A 20,206-nucleotide genomic window follows, 5' to 3' on the forward strand; every position below is an offset into this window, starting at 1 on the left:
ATAGTTTTTTAACCTTTCTTTTGCTATCATCATCTCTCATCTGTCCTCGTTCTATTAACTGTTTTTATTTAATAACCTGTAGCTCTGCTTGAGTATTATTGTTTTCCTTATCTCCAGTACCCAAGAACTCAAATCAGTGTAATCCAGTGTACGATAAAGCTACACTGGATTTCTTTGAAAATCCTAAGGTCAAATGAGAAAGCTAAATACATCCTAAAGCTGATTTAACTCATTCCCTTCCTTGGCAAAATCAGGATAGTACCTTTCAGGAGGAAAAGCGAGGAAGGCGAGCAAGTGATGGTGGGCTGAGCACAGTTGGTCCCATTGGTGGCTCAGCCCTTCCAGTTCATATATGTCAGTATGCTGTGATAGGTTACAAAGTTCTTAATAATTGCTCTTCGTAGAAACATTAAGACACACTTTGAGGAAGAAAATGGTATTCCAGCACTTTTCTGTGAAAAGGCTACAAAGTTTCATGAAGAAATGCTGTGATCAAAAAAGCAGTCACTTCAAGGGAAGATCTTGTTTGACTAATACCGCATTATAAAACCCCAGATCAAATTAGTTCCCCATAACCTTGTTCCCAGAGATTTTGAAGCCGTCGGGAGGTGTTTGTCTGTACTTGCCAGTGATGTTAAACTAATGGGGCCGTCCTTCTTGCTTTCTTCTCGTAGGGAAAAATGCCAGACCTCCGAGGCCAGTGTAATTCCTTAAAAACCAAGGACTTTGATATGGCTGCTGTAGCTCATCCTTCATCCCTCTCACAAAAAAAAAAAAAAACAAAAAAAAAAAAAAAAAAAACAAAAAAAAAAACGAAACGAAAAAGAAAAAGAAAAACGAAACAAAGCAAAACAAAAAATTTTAGAGAATGAAGCCTTAAAGGGTAAAGGGCAAATATATTTAATGAGTTGACATGTCAACGACATTTGCGCTCGAGGGACCTGCACGGGCCCTGGGTGTCACGGCGTCATTTCACACACGCTGGGGGCCAGCAGAGGCTCTGCGGCAGCCCCGGCCAGGTGTGAGGGACTTGGTTGCGGGGGCGGGGACCGCGGGCAGCGCAGCCGCCGCCAGACACCGGCACCCCCCGCACCCCCAAGGGGCCGCCGCCGGTGAGCCCGAGCCGGTACCGGCCCTCAGGGGCCGCCCCGCCCGCGCCGCCATCTCCAACGGCCCCGCCGCCCTCACGCAGGTGAGACCCGGCGGGGACGGAGCTCCCCAGGCTCGGCGGCCCCGGCCCCAGTTCCGATCCCCATCCTGACGCCGACTGCGATCCTGAACCCAACAACAGCTCCGGCGGAGGGGCGGGGGGGCCGCGGCCGTGCCGCTGTAGCTGCGCAGGGAAGGGGGGCCGCAGGTTGTCGTGGGTGTTGTGTCAAAGCGTTTTGCGGTCCTATTTTTATAAAGCAAGAGTCCCGATTTTAAGTTCTTTTTCCCCTTAATTCTGCACGTTATGCATAAAAGCCGTTCTGCTTCGCGCGTTGGAGCACCAGTAGTTTTGCAATAGCTTATTAATGGTCTTCTTGCCCATTTATTATGCTAACTTGTATTTTGAGAAAATATATAGCGGTGTTACAAACCCAGCTTTAAATATTTAATGTGTGGAATTCATTTGTCTGGGAGATACTAAAACCTTTCATCAGTGATGAACTGCTTTCCCTGGCGTGTCCCAGCTGCCATAAATCAGCTCTGGCTTTGGGCCCATGATGGTGAGTTATATGTATCAACAGTCGTGGGTCTAAGCCTGCGTGCCCTGCCAGAAATAGTGTATTCGTGTCATTTTTCAATGCAAATTAGTAGTAAGTGCAAATTCACTTTATTTTGCTTCACGAATTTGACTTTAGAATAGAAAATCTTAAATAAACACAGCTTTTCCAACATCGGGATATTTATCAGAAACATGTATTCATATACTTATGTAAATAGTGCCTTTTAAGACAAGGGACTAACCATGACTATGAAGGGGTTTAGGTTTGTGTGAGTCTGACCATCCCTGTCTCTCCTGAATTTAGAACAGTGCTTAGTACTAATTAGATTAAGAAAGCATGAAGGTCTGTTTGCATTTGCTGTTCATGAAATACTCTTTTTGCTTATTACTTTCAAAGGACCAATTGTTGGAATCCTGGGGCTACATAAACACCAAATATTATTGAAAAATACATAAGAAGCTGTCATAGAACGGAGATATTTCTGCGGAGTCCTAAGTGGCTTGTGTGAATGGAAAGAATAAGGGGCACTTTGGACACTGCTACTTTATTATCAATTATAAGAAACATGGTGAAACTAATGATCAAAGTCACTGCACAAACCAAGGCATCACAAGGTAAATCCTGATTGGACTCTATTCAAAGATAAGTGTCTTTAATTGCTGCTTAACTTTATAAGTTACATTCTTGATTGTTTGTCATTGACTGATACCTTAAGCCTGTATTTCCAGTTGGACTGACATACTAAAGTACATGGTTCAGGGCAATAAAAAAGTAAGTTTGATCTGTGACTGAAAAATGAGAAAGCTACTAGTTTATGGCATTCTACAAAGATGTCATAAAATTCCTATTTATTTGATAACTATGCAAAAAATTGAGGACTTGCATTTCAAATTGCTGTTGATTTTTTTAAAATAGTCCCTCTGGATTTCAAATGCTCTTGATGTTTAGAATTTCTGGAGGGACTGGGAAGGGGAACGGTGAAAAGAGGAAAAATACTGCAACTATCAATTTTCCAGACCATTCTCTGCTTTAAGAATAGGTTACTATTATTAAAGACAATAATACTTGATGCAAAATGAAAACACTTTTTAACATTACCTCAGTAATTACATGACAAATACATCATTCACTTAATGTTGGTAGTGGCTACCAATCTTAATAGCAAAGGTAATTTCTAGTCTTCATTTGTAGTAATGAAATTTGATAAGTTATAATTAAGCAATATATGAGCAAAGATGTGTTGCAATGTCACTTGCAGTATTTTTCCTGCCTATTTGAAAAACAAATTGACATTTTGCTGATTTCACAGAGGTGTTTACAATTATCAGCTTTGTAGCTGAATGACTCATCCAAACACAAATGCTTAAAAACTTTGGGTCTAGTTTACCTTCCACTGAAGTTAGGAAGAGGTTATGAATTTGGTACCTACAACAGTCATCAGTTTTCTGAGTCTGCATAAAATATGTTCTGCAAATTAGCAGATAACCTACCTTGTCAATTTGTGTATCAGTTTAAAACACAACTGCATTGATGACAAATTTTAAGCCAGAATACTGGTAGTAGTCCCTGAAAGAGATGAGTTACTTTTTTCAGTCTCAGAACTGATAACTTTTTATACAGTGACTTTTAGTTTAGAATTCCTCAGGTTTATGTAGTCCTAATATTTTTCCCTAAGATGTAATAAGGCATAACAGAACTGCAGAATATATGAGGGCTGTGCTAGGTGCATTATGCTTGGCAAATCTGAAACTGATCTTTAAAGCAAAAGTTAGTGAAAGTACTTTGACCCAAGTAGAAAGCAGTGTATTCCTCTGCATCTCCTTCACTTTAAATTAATAATAAATAAAAACTGGGTGATGGTGAAATCCTCAGTCCTAGAATGACAAGTGCCTCAGAGTGTGAGTTACAGGGAGACACTCATCGTAAATATGTCCTGCAGGAGGGCTTGGCTCCTGTCTCTTATTCCCTACTGGTCCTTCACACTTTGCTCTGGCAAAGGGAATCAAAACAGTAGGTCACTGAGATTAGTTTCATGGTGCCACTGCTTCTCACTAAGATGTGAATCATACAATTTTGAGTAGTTCTGGCTTGTTTAAAGGCTGTAGGTAATAACAAAGATAGGGCTGCAGACAGAAAAGTGAACAGTGATTTCAGAAATAAGTGATCTTTATGTTAAGTGAATATTTAGAGAGAAGGAAAGTCTAATACACTCGCTTTAGAAGTGCATTTTTTAAAATATATTTCTAAAATGTCTAGTTCATAATTAAGTCTCTCAATATAACTATTAATGTAGTAATTTTTTTAAAAAAAATTAAGCCACCAAGTGGAAAATTTGTATAGAAAATGGTCTAAAACATGGAAACTGGTGTTTTAGAAGTGCAGTGACAATATTAGTTAAATTTGATCAAAATACTAATTACAAGTTTTGATAGGCCTGTTATAAATGCTGTGGTTTATAATTTCATTTTCCTTATAATAAAAAGTAAAAATTAACTACTATTTCTGGCAGCATCATGGGATAAGTTTATAATATCTGATTGTTTTTCCATTTTTATTTTATTTACAGACAACTTTAAGATTAATTATTGCTGATTAAAATAATTGTGAATAAATATCAATAGATTTCATCACATTTTCATGAATGAGTGATTTACTTCTTGAAATAGAATGCTGCTCTAATCCTTTAAATGGATTCATTCTTCATGAACTCATGCATATTGTCACTGAATTTCTAGTACATTTGTAGTCATATTCATATTTCATAATTTTTTTAAGCTTTGTTACTTTTTGGTTGTGAGACTTGAGCTGTTCATTATGAGAAGCTGTATTTATAATCACCTGGTCAGCATATTGTTACTCTTTGTTAAGAAACTGGTTGCAGTCTGAAAAAATATCTAGTAATTAAAAATAAATTAATTCTTAAGTTGTTTGTACCTAAACTGAACAGGAACAGAATAAAGTATTTCAAATAAAAGTGAGCAGAGTCTTGTGAAAGGATTTTTCTGTGAGTTGAGAAGCACTTTCAGTTCTCAGTGAAGGTGCTTGTTGTCTCTTGTGGCTGATTCACCCTGTCTGTGGAGAGTGACAACTTCCTTTGTGTTCAGGGTCTCTTCACTTTCTGTTGATGCCAGGTGAGCCCAGACACTCAGCGTGATCAAAGAGGAACGTGGGAGGCTTCCAGTATCAGTCCCTTCCCTTCCCACTGTTCTGATTCTATAACTGCAAGCATGTCTTAATTCACAGTGACTTGAGCAGCCCTCAAATAACTGAAGTGCTTGGTTTGAGTCATACAGTAATCATCCTCAAAGAAGAGTGCTGAATGTGAAAGAAGATAACTTGTCTCAGGAGTCTCTGCCAAATACCTCTAGATGAAGAGATTTCTCCTGCAGCTGCTCCATGTTTCTGCTTTTCTATATTGAATGTTAAGCTCCTCTTCAATGGAGTCTAATGTTTTCCAGTGGGCACTTGATAACAAAGAACAATAAAAGATATATATCAAAGATGATTTCTAAGCATTTTTAAAGAATGAGGAAGTCTTCATTGATTAAAAATAGGGACTGACGTAAATGTACTAGTTTTACTTGGAATATAAGAGAAGGCGGCCCTGAGTACTTGATGCACAAAGAGAATATTTTCCAAGACACCATCAATATTAATATTATTTTGGTGTTAATTCTTTTGCAGTAGCACTCTCAGGCAGTTGATATACATTTCTACTCTGAAAAATACTTTATAATAGTATTCACATATTTTAAAATATGGCTGGAGTGTCATTATAGGATTTTTTTCCTGTCAAATCCTAAATAAAGTTGTTTGTTTGTTTTTCAGCATAGCTTGCAAGTGTCTTTACTATATGAGAAGCTAAAATTATTTTCTGCTTATGAAAGCTGGAAAAATGTTCAAAAACCACTATCAGGTAAAACATAAATAATTTTATTTTTTACCCATTTTCATTTCATCTCTGAGAGAGCTCAATTAAAATAGCTTATCTTGAGAGGCAAAAAGTCCAGCTACAGGAGTATTTTGGAGTGTTTCATTATTCAGTATTTTTATAGAAGTGTTACGAAGTAGTGGGTAGCTGCTGATGCTGTCAGGTCTAGAATGGGCACTAACATGGGTTTGCCAGTGGCTTTTGTTCTTTACCCTTGTGGGCCAGGGAAGGCACATCTGCTTCCATGCCGTCATGGAAGGAGTCCCAGCTCCTAAGGTGTAGTCAGAAAAGGGGGTTGGTTTATTCTCTTGGTCCAGCACAAGCTTGTGACAACAGCAGTCACGTCATTTGGAACTTCATTATCACTTTTACTCTTTTCTGGCCTCTCTTTCCACCACACTTTGCCTCCCTTTCTCTGCACTAGTCCCATCCCAAGAGAACAACCCACCCCAACTACATTTTCCCCGCTGGTCCCAGATGTGCTACTTCTGTACCCAAAATTGGTATTTCTGATGCTGTTCCCTAGGCTGTGTCAGCTTTTCATGGAATTTCTGATGCCTAGCTGCCACTGGCTTTGCAGGATTGTGCTCCCCAAAGATACCCCATACTCCCCTCCAGTTGATTGTGGAGTTTGGCAGTTTCTTGCCTAACTTCACTGGGGCCCCCATGAGACCCAACCATCCTCCACAGCTCCAAGTAACTTTTGTCAGCTTCTTGCATCAGTGTTTGTTTGATATTTTCTCATGTCATGTCTGATCCTTTTCCATGTCCTGTCCACTCAAATCAGGGCCAACTCAAGGCCTGTGTGATTAACAAAATGTATTTGTAAAGATGGAAGAAAAAGCCTCGTTTAAGATTTGCTGCAAGCACATACAACTTGGCAGTTAAAAATCTTTTTTAACTTTTTGAGAGCTTGATCCTGTAGTCCTTAAATAAATCAGGTAACTTGGAAATTGATAATATACCATATTAAAAAATTCATCCATTATAAGTATAAAAAAGATTTTGAGTGCAGTTTATGGAATGCCATTTTGAATTTCCTTAGAACTTGCTAAGTCCAGTCACTGGGATCAGCTGTGTGGCTGGAGCTGCCAGGTGCATGTGGGCAGAGAAAAATACCTAATTCATATACAGTGCAGAGTTGATGTTCTCTGAAAAACTAATCTGAGGAGCGTTTCTTTTGCTTGCCCCTCTTGCTCATTCTGACTTGCGGGCAATTGCTTGGGCAGCTGAGCATAAAGAGAATTGGGGAGTGAAGGCAGCTAGAAATGAGAAGGGAATGGCAGAGTTGTAATGATTGATTAGGTCAACCATGCTGCTGAAAAATGCTTAGCAAACTGTAGGCTGAGTGCATCAGATGTCACAAAAATTGCAACATCAAATGAGAAAAATATAGAAGCAAGTAATTCCCTAAGCAGAGGAGATAAAGCCAACCTCCCCAAGAGCCTATGTTTAGATTCCTTGATATCTAATAGGGCACCTGCTCTGTGTCAGGAGTGTTCACCTGACAGGGACATCCATAATAATCTTTTTCCAGTAATAATTCTCTGTTGCCTCATGAAGGCTGTAGCCCTTACCTTTTCATGGTGATACTGACTGGAACAGATCTACCACCAGGCCACATAAATTGGCCAGAAAAATTAGTAAATTTTTGTTTGCTCAAATCAGGCTGGAATTTGGTAACTAGTAGAAAAGTTACTGCAAAATAGATAGGCCAAGCCATTCACATATGTAGACAAATGGTGTAAACTTCATTTCCATTGGAAATCAGACAAAACATCCAATCTGTAGCACCTTTTATTTTTCAGCAGCAGGTTTTAAAACTCATTTCATTTGGCAAATCATATAAATAAATCTTATCTAAATATAGATTAGTCATCTCCTGCATGGTTTTAGAATATTTACAATAATTTTGCTTTTAACAGAATGACAGTATAAATAAAATCATTTAAAATACTCCATAGTATTCCTTCAATTTTATCTTCTTATCCTCTAGTAAAGCCAAGTATTGACTACGTGAATTGATATATTATAGTAGTCTAGAAGCTGTTATTGATATTGTGCTGTCTGACTGATCAGTAATGCTGACTGTGGTAACAGCATGATACAGAGAGGGATTCTTAGTTTCTCATCTTGACCTGAGAGCATTTGAGCTGAGCATTTGGCTGGATGATGTATCCTTAAAACATTTTGTCATAGGGTGGCCGGTTTGTTGAAGTATTCAGTGCTCAAGGCAAGAACCCAGGAGCAAAATGGAAGATATTTGGCAACCCATCAGCTATATCAAAAGTAAGATTTTTAAGAAATCTATAAAACCTAGAGTATAAACCAGAAATATGTGAATGAAGCTTAAAATTAGAAGGTAATGAGGGCTTTGACCTGATAGTGGAGTTGTCACTTGCAGTTCTGTCATTATGACAGACTAAATGACTACTTAAATTAGTTCTATATGCCTGCTTGCGGACTGAGTTGGTTACAGTGTAATTTTACAGTTTAAATATCTAGACAGTAATTTTGATACTCTGGTAACCAATTAATTGAGCTTTGCACACTGAATCATGAGTCCTTTTTGTCAGCATTATTTGTTCATAAAACACACAAGTAAAAAACAGATTTATATGGATTATATTTTTGCCATCAAATTTGGATCAGTCACACTTGCAGCGCCATCTGCATTTTCTGATTAAAAAAAATAGCTTTGCATGTTAGTAGCATCGTTGGTTGTCAGGAGGAGAATTCTATCAGGATGCTTATGTTTGTTATTCCTTTTTGTAGGAATATGACAAAGAACTTAAAGGCTTTGTTTTTGTACTTGAAGGAAACAGTCTAATCAACAAAATGAAGCTACCAAAGGAAACTAGACAAACCTGTGAGTATCAAAGAATTAAATGTCTGTGATGTTGTTCTGATTATTACATCAGTCTTACACTGGAATGTAAACTTACATTATTCTCCCTTAGTTCAGGCATAATTCAGCATAGGAAAAGTGGTTTTTTTCATTTCAATTTTTCATTTTTTTTCATTTTTTTTCATTTTTTTCATTTTCATTTTTTAGCAGGTCAGTCACAAACAAGTAAAAATTACAGAAATGCCATATTAGAGTAAGTGCTGTAGGGAAGATCTTACATGTCCTGGTGCTGCCAAGTTCAATTCTGTACCTGATTCTGCTGCAGACCACTGTCTGATAAATAACTTCTGACTCCATTCAGCACTTACTAAAGTCATTAATTCAACTGGCATTGATGAATGTGAAATAGGTTCCTGTCCCCTTTCTCATTTTACTTTTTAGAGAATTTTTACTTTTGTATCAAATAAGCACTAGCGGTACAAGAAAATTACAGCCAAATTTCCACTGTGTTTGTGTAAGGAGTGTTTAAGGGTAGTGTGGAGTGTTTTCCCAGGATGTCTGTTGCACTACAATAAACCAGTCTGCAATACAGCAATCACCATACGCCTTAAACTCCATGACAGGGTGTTGTACCTTATAAGGCTTGTAGGAGTGAATTGAGCTGGTTTAGAATTAACTAAATCAACTGGTTTTGAAAAAAATTGAGATGGTGATTTTAAACAAATGGAATGGGAATCTTCTAGTATACTTCTAATGCAGGGTGTACAGTAAGACATAAGTTTTTTCCAATAAACACAAAAAAAAAGGAATAAATTTTTCCGTCTGGTCATGCAGTAAGGCCTTGAAGTCTAGTCTGATTTTCATAAAAGAAATTGGCTATTATCTTCATTAAAATAAATATTAATGCAATGTATATTTTTGAGAAATCTCATTCATTTTCAATCATACAATGAACTACTATAGCAAATACTAGTAAACAATTGAAAGAAAAAAATTCCTAGCTGTTGCTAAACATTAAAATGAGGATTAAGAATTAATTTTGTGGGTAATCACTGCTAAAAATAGTTTGGTTTTAAATTTACTTTAGCTGCTGCTGCAATAATGCAGTCAGGTTTCCATCTGTTACCATTCTGTTCCCTTCTGTCTTGGTCTCTTCCTCTCTTGAGGTGTATGTACCTCAAGTATTTAATTTATCAAGTATATGCTCTCCCAGTTGCACTGTAACTTTGTATACTCCTCCAAAATAAAAGGTACCATATATGCAAATCTAATTTGAAGTTTTAAGGTGTCATTTGGCCCTCAAAAGAAGAAAGTTCTGATCCGTAATTTTCAAAAGAGGAGCCAATGTTTCTGTTCAGTCTTGTGAAGTCAGTGAAAAGCAGCCTGTATCCTCCCTGATGGAATACCTAAGAAAACAACATATGGTTCAGTTCAGGCAGCTTTGTACTGTTTTCCCTTGATAGGGAGCTACCTGAATTTTTTTTTGCTCCCTCAGTCAAGCTCCTTTGCTATTGTTCTAAAAATCAGAAGTCTCCACTGAGCAGTGTTGTCATGATCTGAATTGCATTCTTACCCAAGAGTTTTTTCAAGTTGTTTAACAAGGTGTACATTGTCACCAACATGAGTGCAAGTTTAACATGACTATAAGATAATCTTGATAGGAAAGTATTACTTCATTTTATAATTCTTACGGGATATTTATTGTCTTCATGCTCTTGGAAACAAAAATTGTAAGCTAAAAGAAGGTTCCTTTTGCTTTCATGAGAATTCCACCAAAGCCACAGGTGGGACTTTTAAAACAATACTTTTATTGCAGTTTGAATTGGATTTCTTCAGGTTTTTCTTGTGTTCATATGTTGTGTGAACCTTGGGAAATAGGGTTGCAGGAGCATAGCTTATGGTACAAAATTGAAATGCTGGATACTGAAACGTGCATCTCCATGCACACAGCACTTTTTTTTTTCCTGTTTCTAGTGGGACTGATGCAGCAATTTCTGACACTTCAGATTTTTGTGCCATTGGGAAAAGACTTCTCCACTGAGTTACTGTAAGATGCATAAAATTTCCTTCAATACTTAAAGTGAATTCTTGATTGCAGTCATTAATTGTGGTGGCATATTTTGCATTAAAGCATGGTGACTTGTCAAGTCAATAAAAAGTAATTAAGCTAATGAGATCATTATTTCTTAGATGTTTTAAATAGTGACATTCCTTTGAAGACAGAACAAACTATAAAAAATCCTGAATGAAGGTGAAAAATCTGAAGAAATGGGACGCAAGTTTATCAAACCTAAGAGAACACTGGTGCATGAGGACTGCCTGAAAATTCCTAAGAGACTTATGAAAAAGCCATAAGAGGGGGCCCTTTGGTCCAGGGCAGAAAGAAATACATATTCTAATAACTGGGGGAGAAAAACACAACCAAACAAATGCTAAAAAGCTAGTACAACAAATGGAGTGCTCAACTGGTATAATTATTTTCACACTGTGAAGAAGGAGAGATACAGCAGAAACAGACTTTTTTATTAGTTCGGTGTGAAATTATTTGACAGAGTTTTAAACTTGGGCAGTTGTCAGGCTTTGGACAACATTTCTCCCCTAGTGACACCATCTGTTTATATATAAACAGCACAACTCACTCAGCTTTGTAGCCTGTAGAATATCTGAGACTTGGATTAACAAAAGAAATATTAGGCTGTTAGAAGCCCTGCAAGAAAAAATGGGTTGAATGATATGCAATTAAATTGTGTAAAGTGAAAGAAGGATTTTATTTTTGTTTGACTTTCTGTAAGTTTGCATTTAAAGGGACGAAGAGACAAAACAGGATATGTAATGCAGCAAACAGAGACCAAATACCAAGTACTAAACTAAAACCAAGATTTGCTTCTCATGGGCATCCTGTAGGCAGGGGCAGAGACTTAATGACAGGTGCAGGAGTTCAGATTTTTCTATAGTGTCATATTGAGTTTGATTGTTTTGGGTGTTTGCCACCTTCTTAACAAGAACCTCTTTTCCACTTCTACTAATTTTATTTTTCTCACGGCTTGCTTTTTTTTGATAAAAACATTTTCTATCACCTCTCCCACCCTTATTTGTCTTTTCTCTTTCCAGTTTATATTTAGACTTTACATTTTCTTCATCTTTTCTCTCTACTTCCTGTTCCTATCTTCACTATGTCCCTCTTATAAAAGCAAATATATGTTCTTATAATATTCTTAGGAACTTGTGTACATTTAAATACATGTATTTTGTATTTGCTATATATATATTTTATGTAATATATACTATATTATTAAAATGCCCTAGGGTATATTACCATGTCCCGCAGCCGTAGGGAGGAGGAGAGAAGATCCAGCAGGCAGGAATTGTGCAGGAAGATTGATTTATTTAATTATTTTACAAACTCTTTTATAGACTTTTTTCTTCATAGTCTAATTAGACAAAGGATCAACCACCCCTTGGGGTGATTGGCTAAAATCCTAAAACATCCATTGTCAAAATATTTTTCTACTGTACCATAAACAAGACTTTTCAAGGTTGCAGGTGTTTCATCGTTTATAGAACTCTGCTACTCTCTTCTGTGAGAGAGAAAAGTCTCTCATGGACTTAGAAAATAGCAAGAAAATCCTTGCTAGCAGCATTTTTATATCCACACTATATTGCTATATACTGTATATAATATAAACTGTATTAACTATATATTCTCTCTGTAGCTCCAGTGACTTTGAATGAAGGTGTTTATATCTTAAAAGTACAATATTAGTTGTACCCCACTTAGTGCAACTATAGAAAAAGTTAATAAAACTTCTTTTAAAATAGTTTTAATAGTAAGTTTTGTATTTGTAATCAGCTGTAACTTACTTGTACCCATAAAGTCCTTCAAGACTTGCAGAATAGACAATGCATAATTTTATCCTAGCAGACTGAAGATAATCCAGTTAATATCAAAGTCCTTCTTGCTTCATGTGACTGCCATTCATTTCCCTTCATTTCAGATGTTTCAAAAGAAATCTCTTGCTTGTGTGCAGACAGAATATTGTATTGTTGCTTCCTGAAGTTTAGTGTTCAAAGATGGTTTCTTACACAACCTGAATATTTAGTGCTGAATCTTTGAGCAGCTTCAAGTGAAAATTGATAGCATACCAAGCTATGAAATTTACTTTATGTGAAAAACACTGACAAGTTTTGTAATAGCTGGGCATGAAGCTTTGTGTTACATTTCTTGCTCTCCCATTCTGAGAGATGGAAATAGAAATTTAGTTTGAGCCTCATCCTCTTTTGCATTCTGTTCAGTGACTGATCTGGTCAGCAAACAAGAATTTCTTCAAGGCCATCCATCACTGCTGGCACCAGCTGAGCTAAACTTTCTAACTTGCTGCTGCCAACCAGTCATGCAAGATTCCTGTCATAAATACTGAAATGTGCAAACTGTATGTATTAGCTGGTTTATCTTTCTTTGGAGGAAATTTAAGTAGAATTTTAGATACTTTTTTACATGGCATGATTAGATGAATACCACCACATTAACAATCAATGTATTGATCTGCATAAAAATGTGTAAAATAGATTGTGGATGAAAAATTTGATGAAGCATAATAAAATCACAACTAAGGTAGAGAGCATGTAATTTATGCAGCTTCTTTGGAGCAAATAATAGCAAAGCTATTAGTAATGCTGAATATAGCTGTCTGCTGCAAATGCAGTAGCCAGTTGTTAAATCTTCAGTGTTATGGATTTTGCTACTTTTCTAAAAAGCAAAGGTAACTCAATGTTTGAAGAAATATTTGCATGTAAAAGAAAACAGCATCTGGCTTGTGTTGTCATTTTTGCTTTAATTCCCAAATATGGACATGTGGGTGTTAGTACTTCTGCTTGGCATTTTGACAAGCACTCAAACATTTATTCCTAAAGAACTGTAATGCCAGTCATGGTCATGCTTTGTTTCTGATAGGGTTTTTCTCAGTGTTGGGTGTCACATGAAATTAGCACATTTTGTAATGGAAAGTTTTACAGCAAATGAGTAGAGCTGTTGATGTGAGGAAACAGACCTTGCAATTGTACCATAGCATCAAAAAAAAAAAAAAAAAAAAAAAAAAAAGTCAACTGATCTGGTGTAAGAACAAACAAGGATGAGATGCTCAATTCCTGGTTGTGTACTGAAATATTTTGTGGTCTTGTATGAGTCCCTGTGGATTGCTCAGCCTTTTTTTTTTCCCAGTTCAGGTGCGGTACTTAGTCATCCATTGCTGCAGCTCTGAAGTCATGCTGCCTCTCTCAGTGATGGCCAATTCATGGTGCTTCAAACTTGTTTAAATCTTCGCATGGTAAACAGCTGTAAATCACATGTGGCATAGTTTGTAGCTGGGGAGGTCTGAGCTCTCTTATGAGATCCCCTCACCTCTGACATGACAACCTGCAGAGCAAACATGCCCACTGTCAGTGAAAACTGCTGCTCAGCCAAGTCCTGCCCCAAAGCCCAGACTTGGTGCTCGGTATTAACATGCCATGGGGTTCTGCTGTGTTGCCACTTCATAGAATCACGCAGTACCTTATGGACCATCTTTCCAGCCAGAATGTGCTTAGCGTCACATGATGGCTCATTCACTCTAACAATACTTGTCTCTTAATTTCTTAATTCTTCCTGATGTTTCAACCTCAAACCTTTCAACCTTTGCTCAGCTGGTAAAGCGCATATCAACAGGGTTGCTCAATTACTATCCCACTGTTCATAATCAAATTAGCTTTGCTTGCCACTAGCCTTTGCCAGCTCCAGAAGGCATCAGCTCTTGTTATATTCTGAATTAATGCAAGCTCTGTGAGAGTTTCAAACTCTGGAACATGCCTGATAAGTTTTCTGTTGAAGCTAGTTATGTATGGAGGAATCTGTAGGGAAAAGGGGTTAAAATCTCTTTTTTCCTGAAGTAGTTGTGCTTGCTGATAAGAAATCTTATTACAAGGCCTGTGAACAGTACAGTAGAACATGTATTTTGGTACCATATTTCCTGTTTTCAAACAGTTGGTTCTATACATATAAGTTTATTACTTTGAGATTTTTAATAACCACAACACAGTAGGTTTTACAGGCATAGCTAATTTATTCATAGATACCGTAACCGTTTGAATTTATGTGAGTTAGGTGCTATCATAATCAGTCATCATTTTAGCTTTGCTGACAGAGATAATCATAAATTATTCCTGCTAACCTAAACACCCATCATGTTTTCAGATACAGAACAATATGAATCTAGGTTAGTCTTGCAAAACTTAGACCAACCTCTTAAAATTCAAAGCAGGACATAGTTCCTAATTCTATCATGTACATCTGAAATTATTGGAAGATTTTAGATGGAGACTGGAGGTAAACTTTATTGAATAGACTTAGCTGAAAAATTTTTTGAAATTCTGGTATTTAATAGCATGAGACATGTTCCTTGATTTTTTTGTGAAGCAGGAGTGAAATACAGAAACATTCTTAAAAGTATTTGGTTTGTTAAATTTCACAATTTACAAAGCAGATTTTAACTCATATATTTGTGTCTTGGGGTGACCTTATGATGTGTATCCCATATCGCTGCCCTATGCCCAGAAATTAATTTTTGTGCCTTTCTATGCCTTTAAACTGAGCCTGAGAGAGGGGAGGAAAAACTGAGCAAAACTTTTTCAGAGCAGTTTGCAGCTTGTTCAAGGTCACGCAGAGATAGAGACTTTTTTCGGCTGCTGCAGGGGAGCGAGAGGGAAGGGAAGCACCCGGCTTGCTTTCCTTCCAGTCAGCTTTCGGCAGTTTTTTTTCCCCAGCTCCTTTTCTTCCAGAGAGTTGAACTTTTGTTTTCCTGGGACTTTGTTTTTTTCCTTTTCTCTCTGCTGGACAGTTTCAACATCAGAATACGTTGGGAGGACCTTCCACCAAGGCCTTGGCCCTGGAGGTGGGCCCACCACCCTGTCCCAGCTCCAAGGAGGGAGAGAGAGATCTACGGAAGGACTCTGAATTTTCCCCCAGGTTTCTCTCAGCAGGGCGAGGGATTTTATTATTTAGCATTATTATCCTTTTCATTTGTGTTTGTTAAATAAATGGTTTTTATCTCTTTCACCTTACTTGGAGGAAAATTTATTTTTTCCCAAACCTGGTGGGGGAGGGGTGGTTGTAGCCTGCCTTCTCTCAGAGGATGTATTTCTAAATTTGGCCAAACCGGAACTATTTGAAAGTAAAAATTTTTTAATAACTCTCCCAGTCATCACATCTCCTAGAACATTAGATGAAAGCAAAGTACTAATTATTTATATTTTGGTTGGTGGATCAATGTAAGTAACATGAAGTAAACTAAATCCTGTTTATATTTGGTTGGTAAGGTTTGTTAGTCAGGATTTTCATATGCCAAATAAAGTAAATTCTGTTAGCAAGAAAGTTAATCTTGTCTTTTTAAAGGGAAGACTTCATAGTAATTCATAATAATTAGAATAAATGGTTTAAATATGAGAAATAACAGCTGTACTTAAGAGAACTGTTACATTAGCAGGTGCAAACATATCCTTTCCTTTGTCTGAAAAGGATGGATGAAAGGATGGATTGTCACCTTAGAACAGAAAATTCATGGAAAGAATAACAAAGTGGAAAAAATAACAGCCAATAAACTTAAAACAAAAAGCCAACAGAACTTGCTGCAGGCATAAATAACTGCATTATAGAGGTAATTTGTTTAGATTCTGGAAAAGAATTCAGCACTAAACTTTCTACGTATTAATACTCATTAGAATACTTTGTTCTGAAAAATTAAAAACTATTTTGTGGAATTACAGTTTTCTAAATGATTTGGCAAAGTTAGCCATGCTTCAGAGGAACATAGCATTATGCTGTAAAATGGAATTTACTAAAGACTTGAAAATAAGAGAAAGATGAGAGTAGTTCAAAACCAAGGATATTAAAATATTGATAGAAGTTTCTAGAATATGTTATGAATATTTGTGAGCACTTCCAGAACAATTTTTGAAACATGCGGAGTTGTAAGAGTAATTAAATTTTCACACTAAGTTATTCTTGGTCAGCAAAAATACCAGGTCATTTTTTTATTTGGTGAATTGATTGCAAATAAGTCAGTATCTTGTAGGGAGAGGTCAGGATTCACCATTTCTTCATAACTGCTCATATTTTGAAAGATTTCTATTCTAACAACCAGATTTGATGATTCTTGTTTTGTGCCTGCCACTTGTGTTACTCCCTCTTTATGGATACTGGTTAAGGGCACTTTGTGGGGTTTTTTTCTTAATGCTCTCCAGAAAAAAACACTATCAACAGGAAATTCAGTACACAACACAACTTGTTCTCTAGGTCTGGGTGACATATCAGTCTTCCAGATCTCTTGTTTTGTAGAGATTTGATTGATTTTCAAGGTAACTACATCTGTTTTTATGAGGGTAGGATACAGTGCTGTGGATTTCAGATCATCAGGCAGCCACTTCAGTAACATAGTATCTCCTACAAGACCAATTTACAAGTAGCACATAAAAGAAAATGTATGTGAAGTACTGGGTGCTCCTGAATAAGGAAACTTGAGAATTTGAAAGCATGGCAAATCAGCTGCCAATTGCTATTCCCTTGTTTTTCTGTCTTTAAAATTGAGATGATGATGTTACTATCTAATCTTTAGGAAGCACATGCCTTTTATGGAGAAAATGGCACTACGGTTGTTAAGTACTAATATACTAATGTACTAATAGTGAACCATTAGCAGAGAATTCTCTCTGAATTTTGACCAGGATACAAAGAGATTTCTGTTGATATTAAATTGCATGGGAGTTGCTCTTACCTTAGCAACATCGATGAAATACCTGCTTTCGTGTTTGGTAAACTTCCAGGTTACGTCATTTATAAAGAGAAAAACACTTTCATTTGAAGACCAAGTGATCCTGACAAATGAAGCACCCTTCCAACAGTTTAGTGTTGTTTTTTTCTGAGTTCATTTTTAGCCTTGAATTGAACATTAACAAATGGTTATAAATTATTATCCATACAGAAGCAAAGTGAATACGGTAATCTGAGCAGATGAGTCTCTCTGTGCTCTTGGGTAGTTGCTACCATTTGCTTGCAATCTCACTATAGTTACCATTGTGAGGAAAACAGTCAATCAAATTTGAAGATGTAAAATAAAATTGAAAATTGAATTGGAAGGTAATTTTACTTTCAAATGGTTTGCAAATGTAGATGTTAAGTGTGAAATGAATGCAGTTAATGACCATAGCTGGAAGAGTTATGCACCTGCTGATCACAGGAATATTATTATAAATGAGGTTGATTTTCTTGTTGACTACCTCATTTTTCTCAACATGGTCTCATTACTTTTCTATCACATGTCTGACCCTTAGATATAAATACTCAAGCACAGACATAATAAAAATACATTAACTCCCATATAGATTTTTTTAAATTCCTCTTTGAAAACCAAGATGTGTGCTGCAGATGTTTCTTGTCATTGTAGGTTCTGCTTTTTGATAGCATGAAAAAAAAAGCTGAGTTTCACCAGAAGTACTCTGGAATCATTTTGCAACTGAGAGATCTGATGTTTTAGCTCCCATTGTCTGAATTATTTCAGAAAAGAGTTTCTCCAGACCCTTCCTGTATTTTTATTGTCCAATAAGCAGTGTAATTGAAAAGTCTGAAAGTTACACTAGCTCTTAAGTAATTATCTTCCTTCTCCTGGGAAATAAATTATTTTACATTATTTTAAGGCCATCTTCTTTTTCTTAATTTGTCTGTTTGAATGTTTCACCTACTTTTGCCAGTGGAATATAAATATTTTTATTGTTTTAAATGTATTTACAGAAATAAATTACACTACTTTAGAAGTGATTATATCTATGTATCTAAGGTTTCCCCCTTCCTTTTGGCACATCTATCATCATAAAAACAGTCTTATTTTAGACTTATATGACAGAGTCTGATATAAATGTATGTCTTTTGATCTAAACAAATATGTTCAGTGTTACATTTTGGAATGTAACCAAGCTGTACATTTACCAATGGCCTTTCTATAACTAAGGTACTTATTTTTTTTCATGAGGTAGAGAGATAAACCTATTCATATAAGACATAAATAATAAAATTTAAACATATTGAGCTGATATTATAAAGTGAACTTTGGCTTTTATTGCCAGATGTTTGGAGATATGCATGACTTAATTCTAGGCTCCTACTGCTCAGTTATAGCCTCTTTAAAGCAACATTTTCTGTTGAGAATTAGCAGTTTGAGGTTCAGCAGGGATAGTATTTTTGTTTCTCAGCAGTCAGGTTATTGCAACTGCCTGGTTTCTCCACACAGTTACTCAGCTCTACACGTAACCAGGAAATCTAAGGAGCTCCAAGCAACCACTGCTCCAATACTTTGGAGTTCTTTGGTGCCCCAATTTCTTAGCACTTCTGAACATCCAAGATTTAGAGTGAAGAGTTTCTGGAAACTAGATCCATAGTTTTTCACCAAAGGGTATATGGGAAGTAAAGTGATGAGTGGAACTACGCATTCATTTGGGACAAAGGCTTAGCTGTGTGGCCAGTCAGCTGGTGATCTTAAGGGAATTCTTTCACATCTTGCTTAAACTTCTTCAAAAGTAAGATCAAACCCAGGTTCCAGCACTGTAAGACACTTGGAGGTTTTCTGATGAAATCACTTTTCAAGGACTTGGTATAATTTGTCCATTCATAAAAGTATGTGCCACTGATTCTGGAATCTCTCATATCAAACAATAACAATAGTGAGGATATAATATTTTTGTCTTGGCACAGTAGTGGAATTTCTGCTTTTCAAGTGCATGTGATCTATAAGAGGAACTGCTAGTCTTTCAAACTGAAACAGATAGTAGAGTCTTCCACTTTGTTTTGGTTTGCCCACTCATGTTATGAGGATGAATAGTTTAAAGGTCAGGTTATCTGCAAGGGAGAGAAAAGAATCAGCAAGTTCTGGAAAGCCAGTGAATGGTTTGCTTTGGATGATGGTCTTAATGACTGTGGGGGGAAACGAGAAGGTGCTTATGTATTTTTATTGCCTGTGCTAGTAGAACCTTTTGATATTTACATACTTGCAGTGTATTTTGTACTGTCCTTGATTAAACTCTCAAATTTGCAAAAATAGCTAAAGTATGTAATTTGCCCCAGAGTTAATGTCCTCCTAAGTTGATCTAAGGAAACCTATAAATGTTTTAGGGTGTTTGTCTACAAATTCTGGGTGATGACATTTCATTAGTTAAGCTACAGGTAGTTCTTACCTAATGAAAAAGTGTTCTCAGTAATAATTTTTAAAAACCAAATCTACAGGGGAGTCTCACTATTCTATAAAACCTGGAATTTGAATGATTATGAGTAGTTACTTTTACCAACACAAAGTAGTGACAAGAAGTTGTTTATTGTAATTATTTGTCATCTTCTCAGAGGGGATGCTAATTACAGAGAAATACCCATCTGTTAGAAATAAGCTTGTTCAAAAATAGTAGGTAAATTAATCATTGTTTCCCCATACTTTAAGCATATTCTCCCAGACTGAAGCCTTTAAAGTAATATTTGTGCTCTGGAGTGTTAAGGGAGGACTGCTGGGGAATGTCAAGGTTGTGCTGCTGTTGTGGTTTAACCACAGGAGGCAGCTGAGCCACAGCAGCCTCTCTCACTCCTGCAGTGCATGGGGAACAGAAGACACAAGGGTAAAGTGCACAAAAACTTGTGCATTGAGATAAAGACAG

At 36.6% G+C, this 20,206-nt stretch overlaps 1 protein-coding gene across 4 annotated transcripts in view; it reads left to right on the forward strand.

The window, feature by feature from the left end:
- The first annotated feature begins 1,152 nt into the window (after positions 1-1,152).
- The window catches only part of CFAP20DC (CFAP20 domain containing), a 72,315-nt gene continuing 53,261 nt past the window's right edge, over positions 1,153-20,206 (forward strand). For 3 of the 4 annotated variants that reach the window (XM_048315378.1, XM_048315379.1, XM_048315380.1), the window contains exons 1-6: positions 1,153-1,192; positions 2,106-2,323; positions 5,538-5,625; positions 7,840-7,929; positions 8,416-8,509; positions 10,463-10,535. In XM_048315378.1, the coding sequence (XP_048171335.1) occupies positions 5,590-5,625; positions 7,840-7,929; positions 8,416-8,509; positions 10,463-10,535 (293 nt within the window). In that variant the 5' untranslated portion in view covers positions 1,153-1,192; positions 2,106-2,323; positions 5,538-5,589. Of the gene's footprint in view, positions 1,193-2,105; positions 2,324-5,537; positions 5,626-7,839; positions 7,930-8,415; positions 8,510-10,462; positions 10,536-20,206 lie in introns of those variants that run through there. The other variant, XM_048315381.1, reaches the window with a different exon arrangement.

This window comes from Corvus hawaiiensis, chromosome 11 (genome assembly GCF_020740725.1).
Source record: "Corvus hawaiiensis isolate bCorHaw1 chromosome 11, bCorHaw1.pri.cur, whole genome shotgun sequence".
Lineage (NCBI taxonomy): Eukaryota > Metazoa > Chordata > Aves > Passeriformes > Corvidae > Corvus > Corvus hawaiiensis.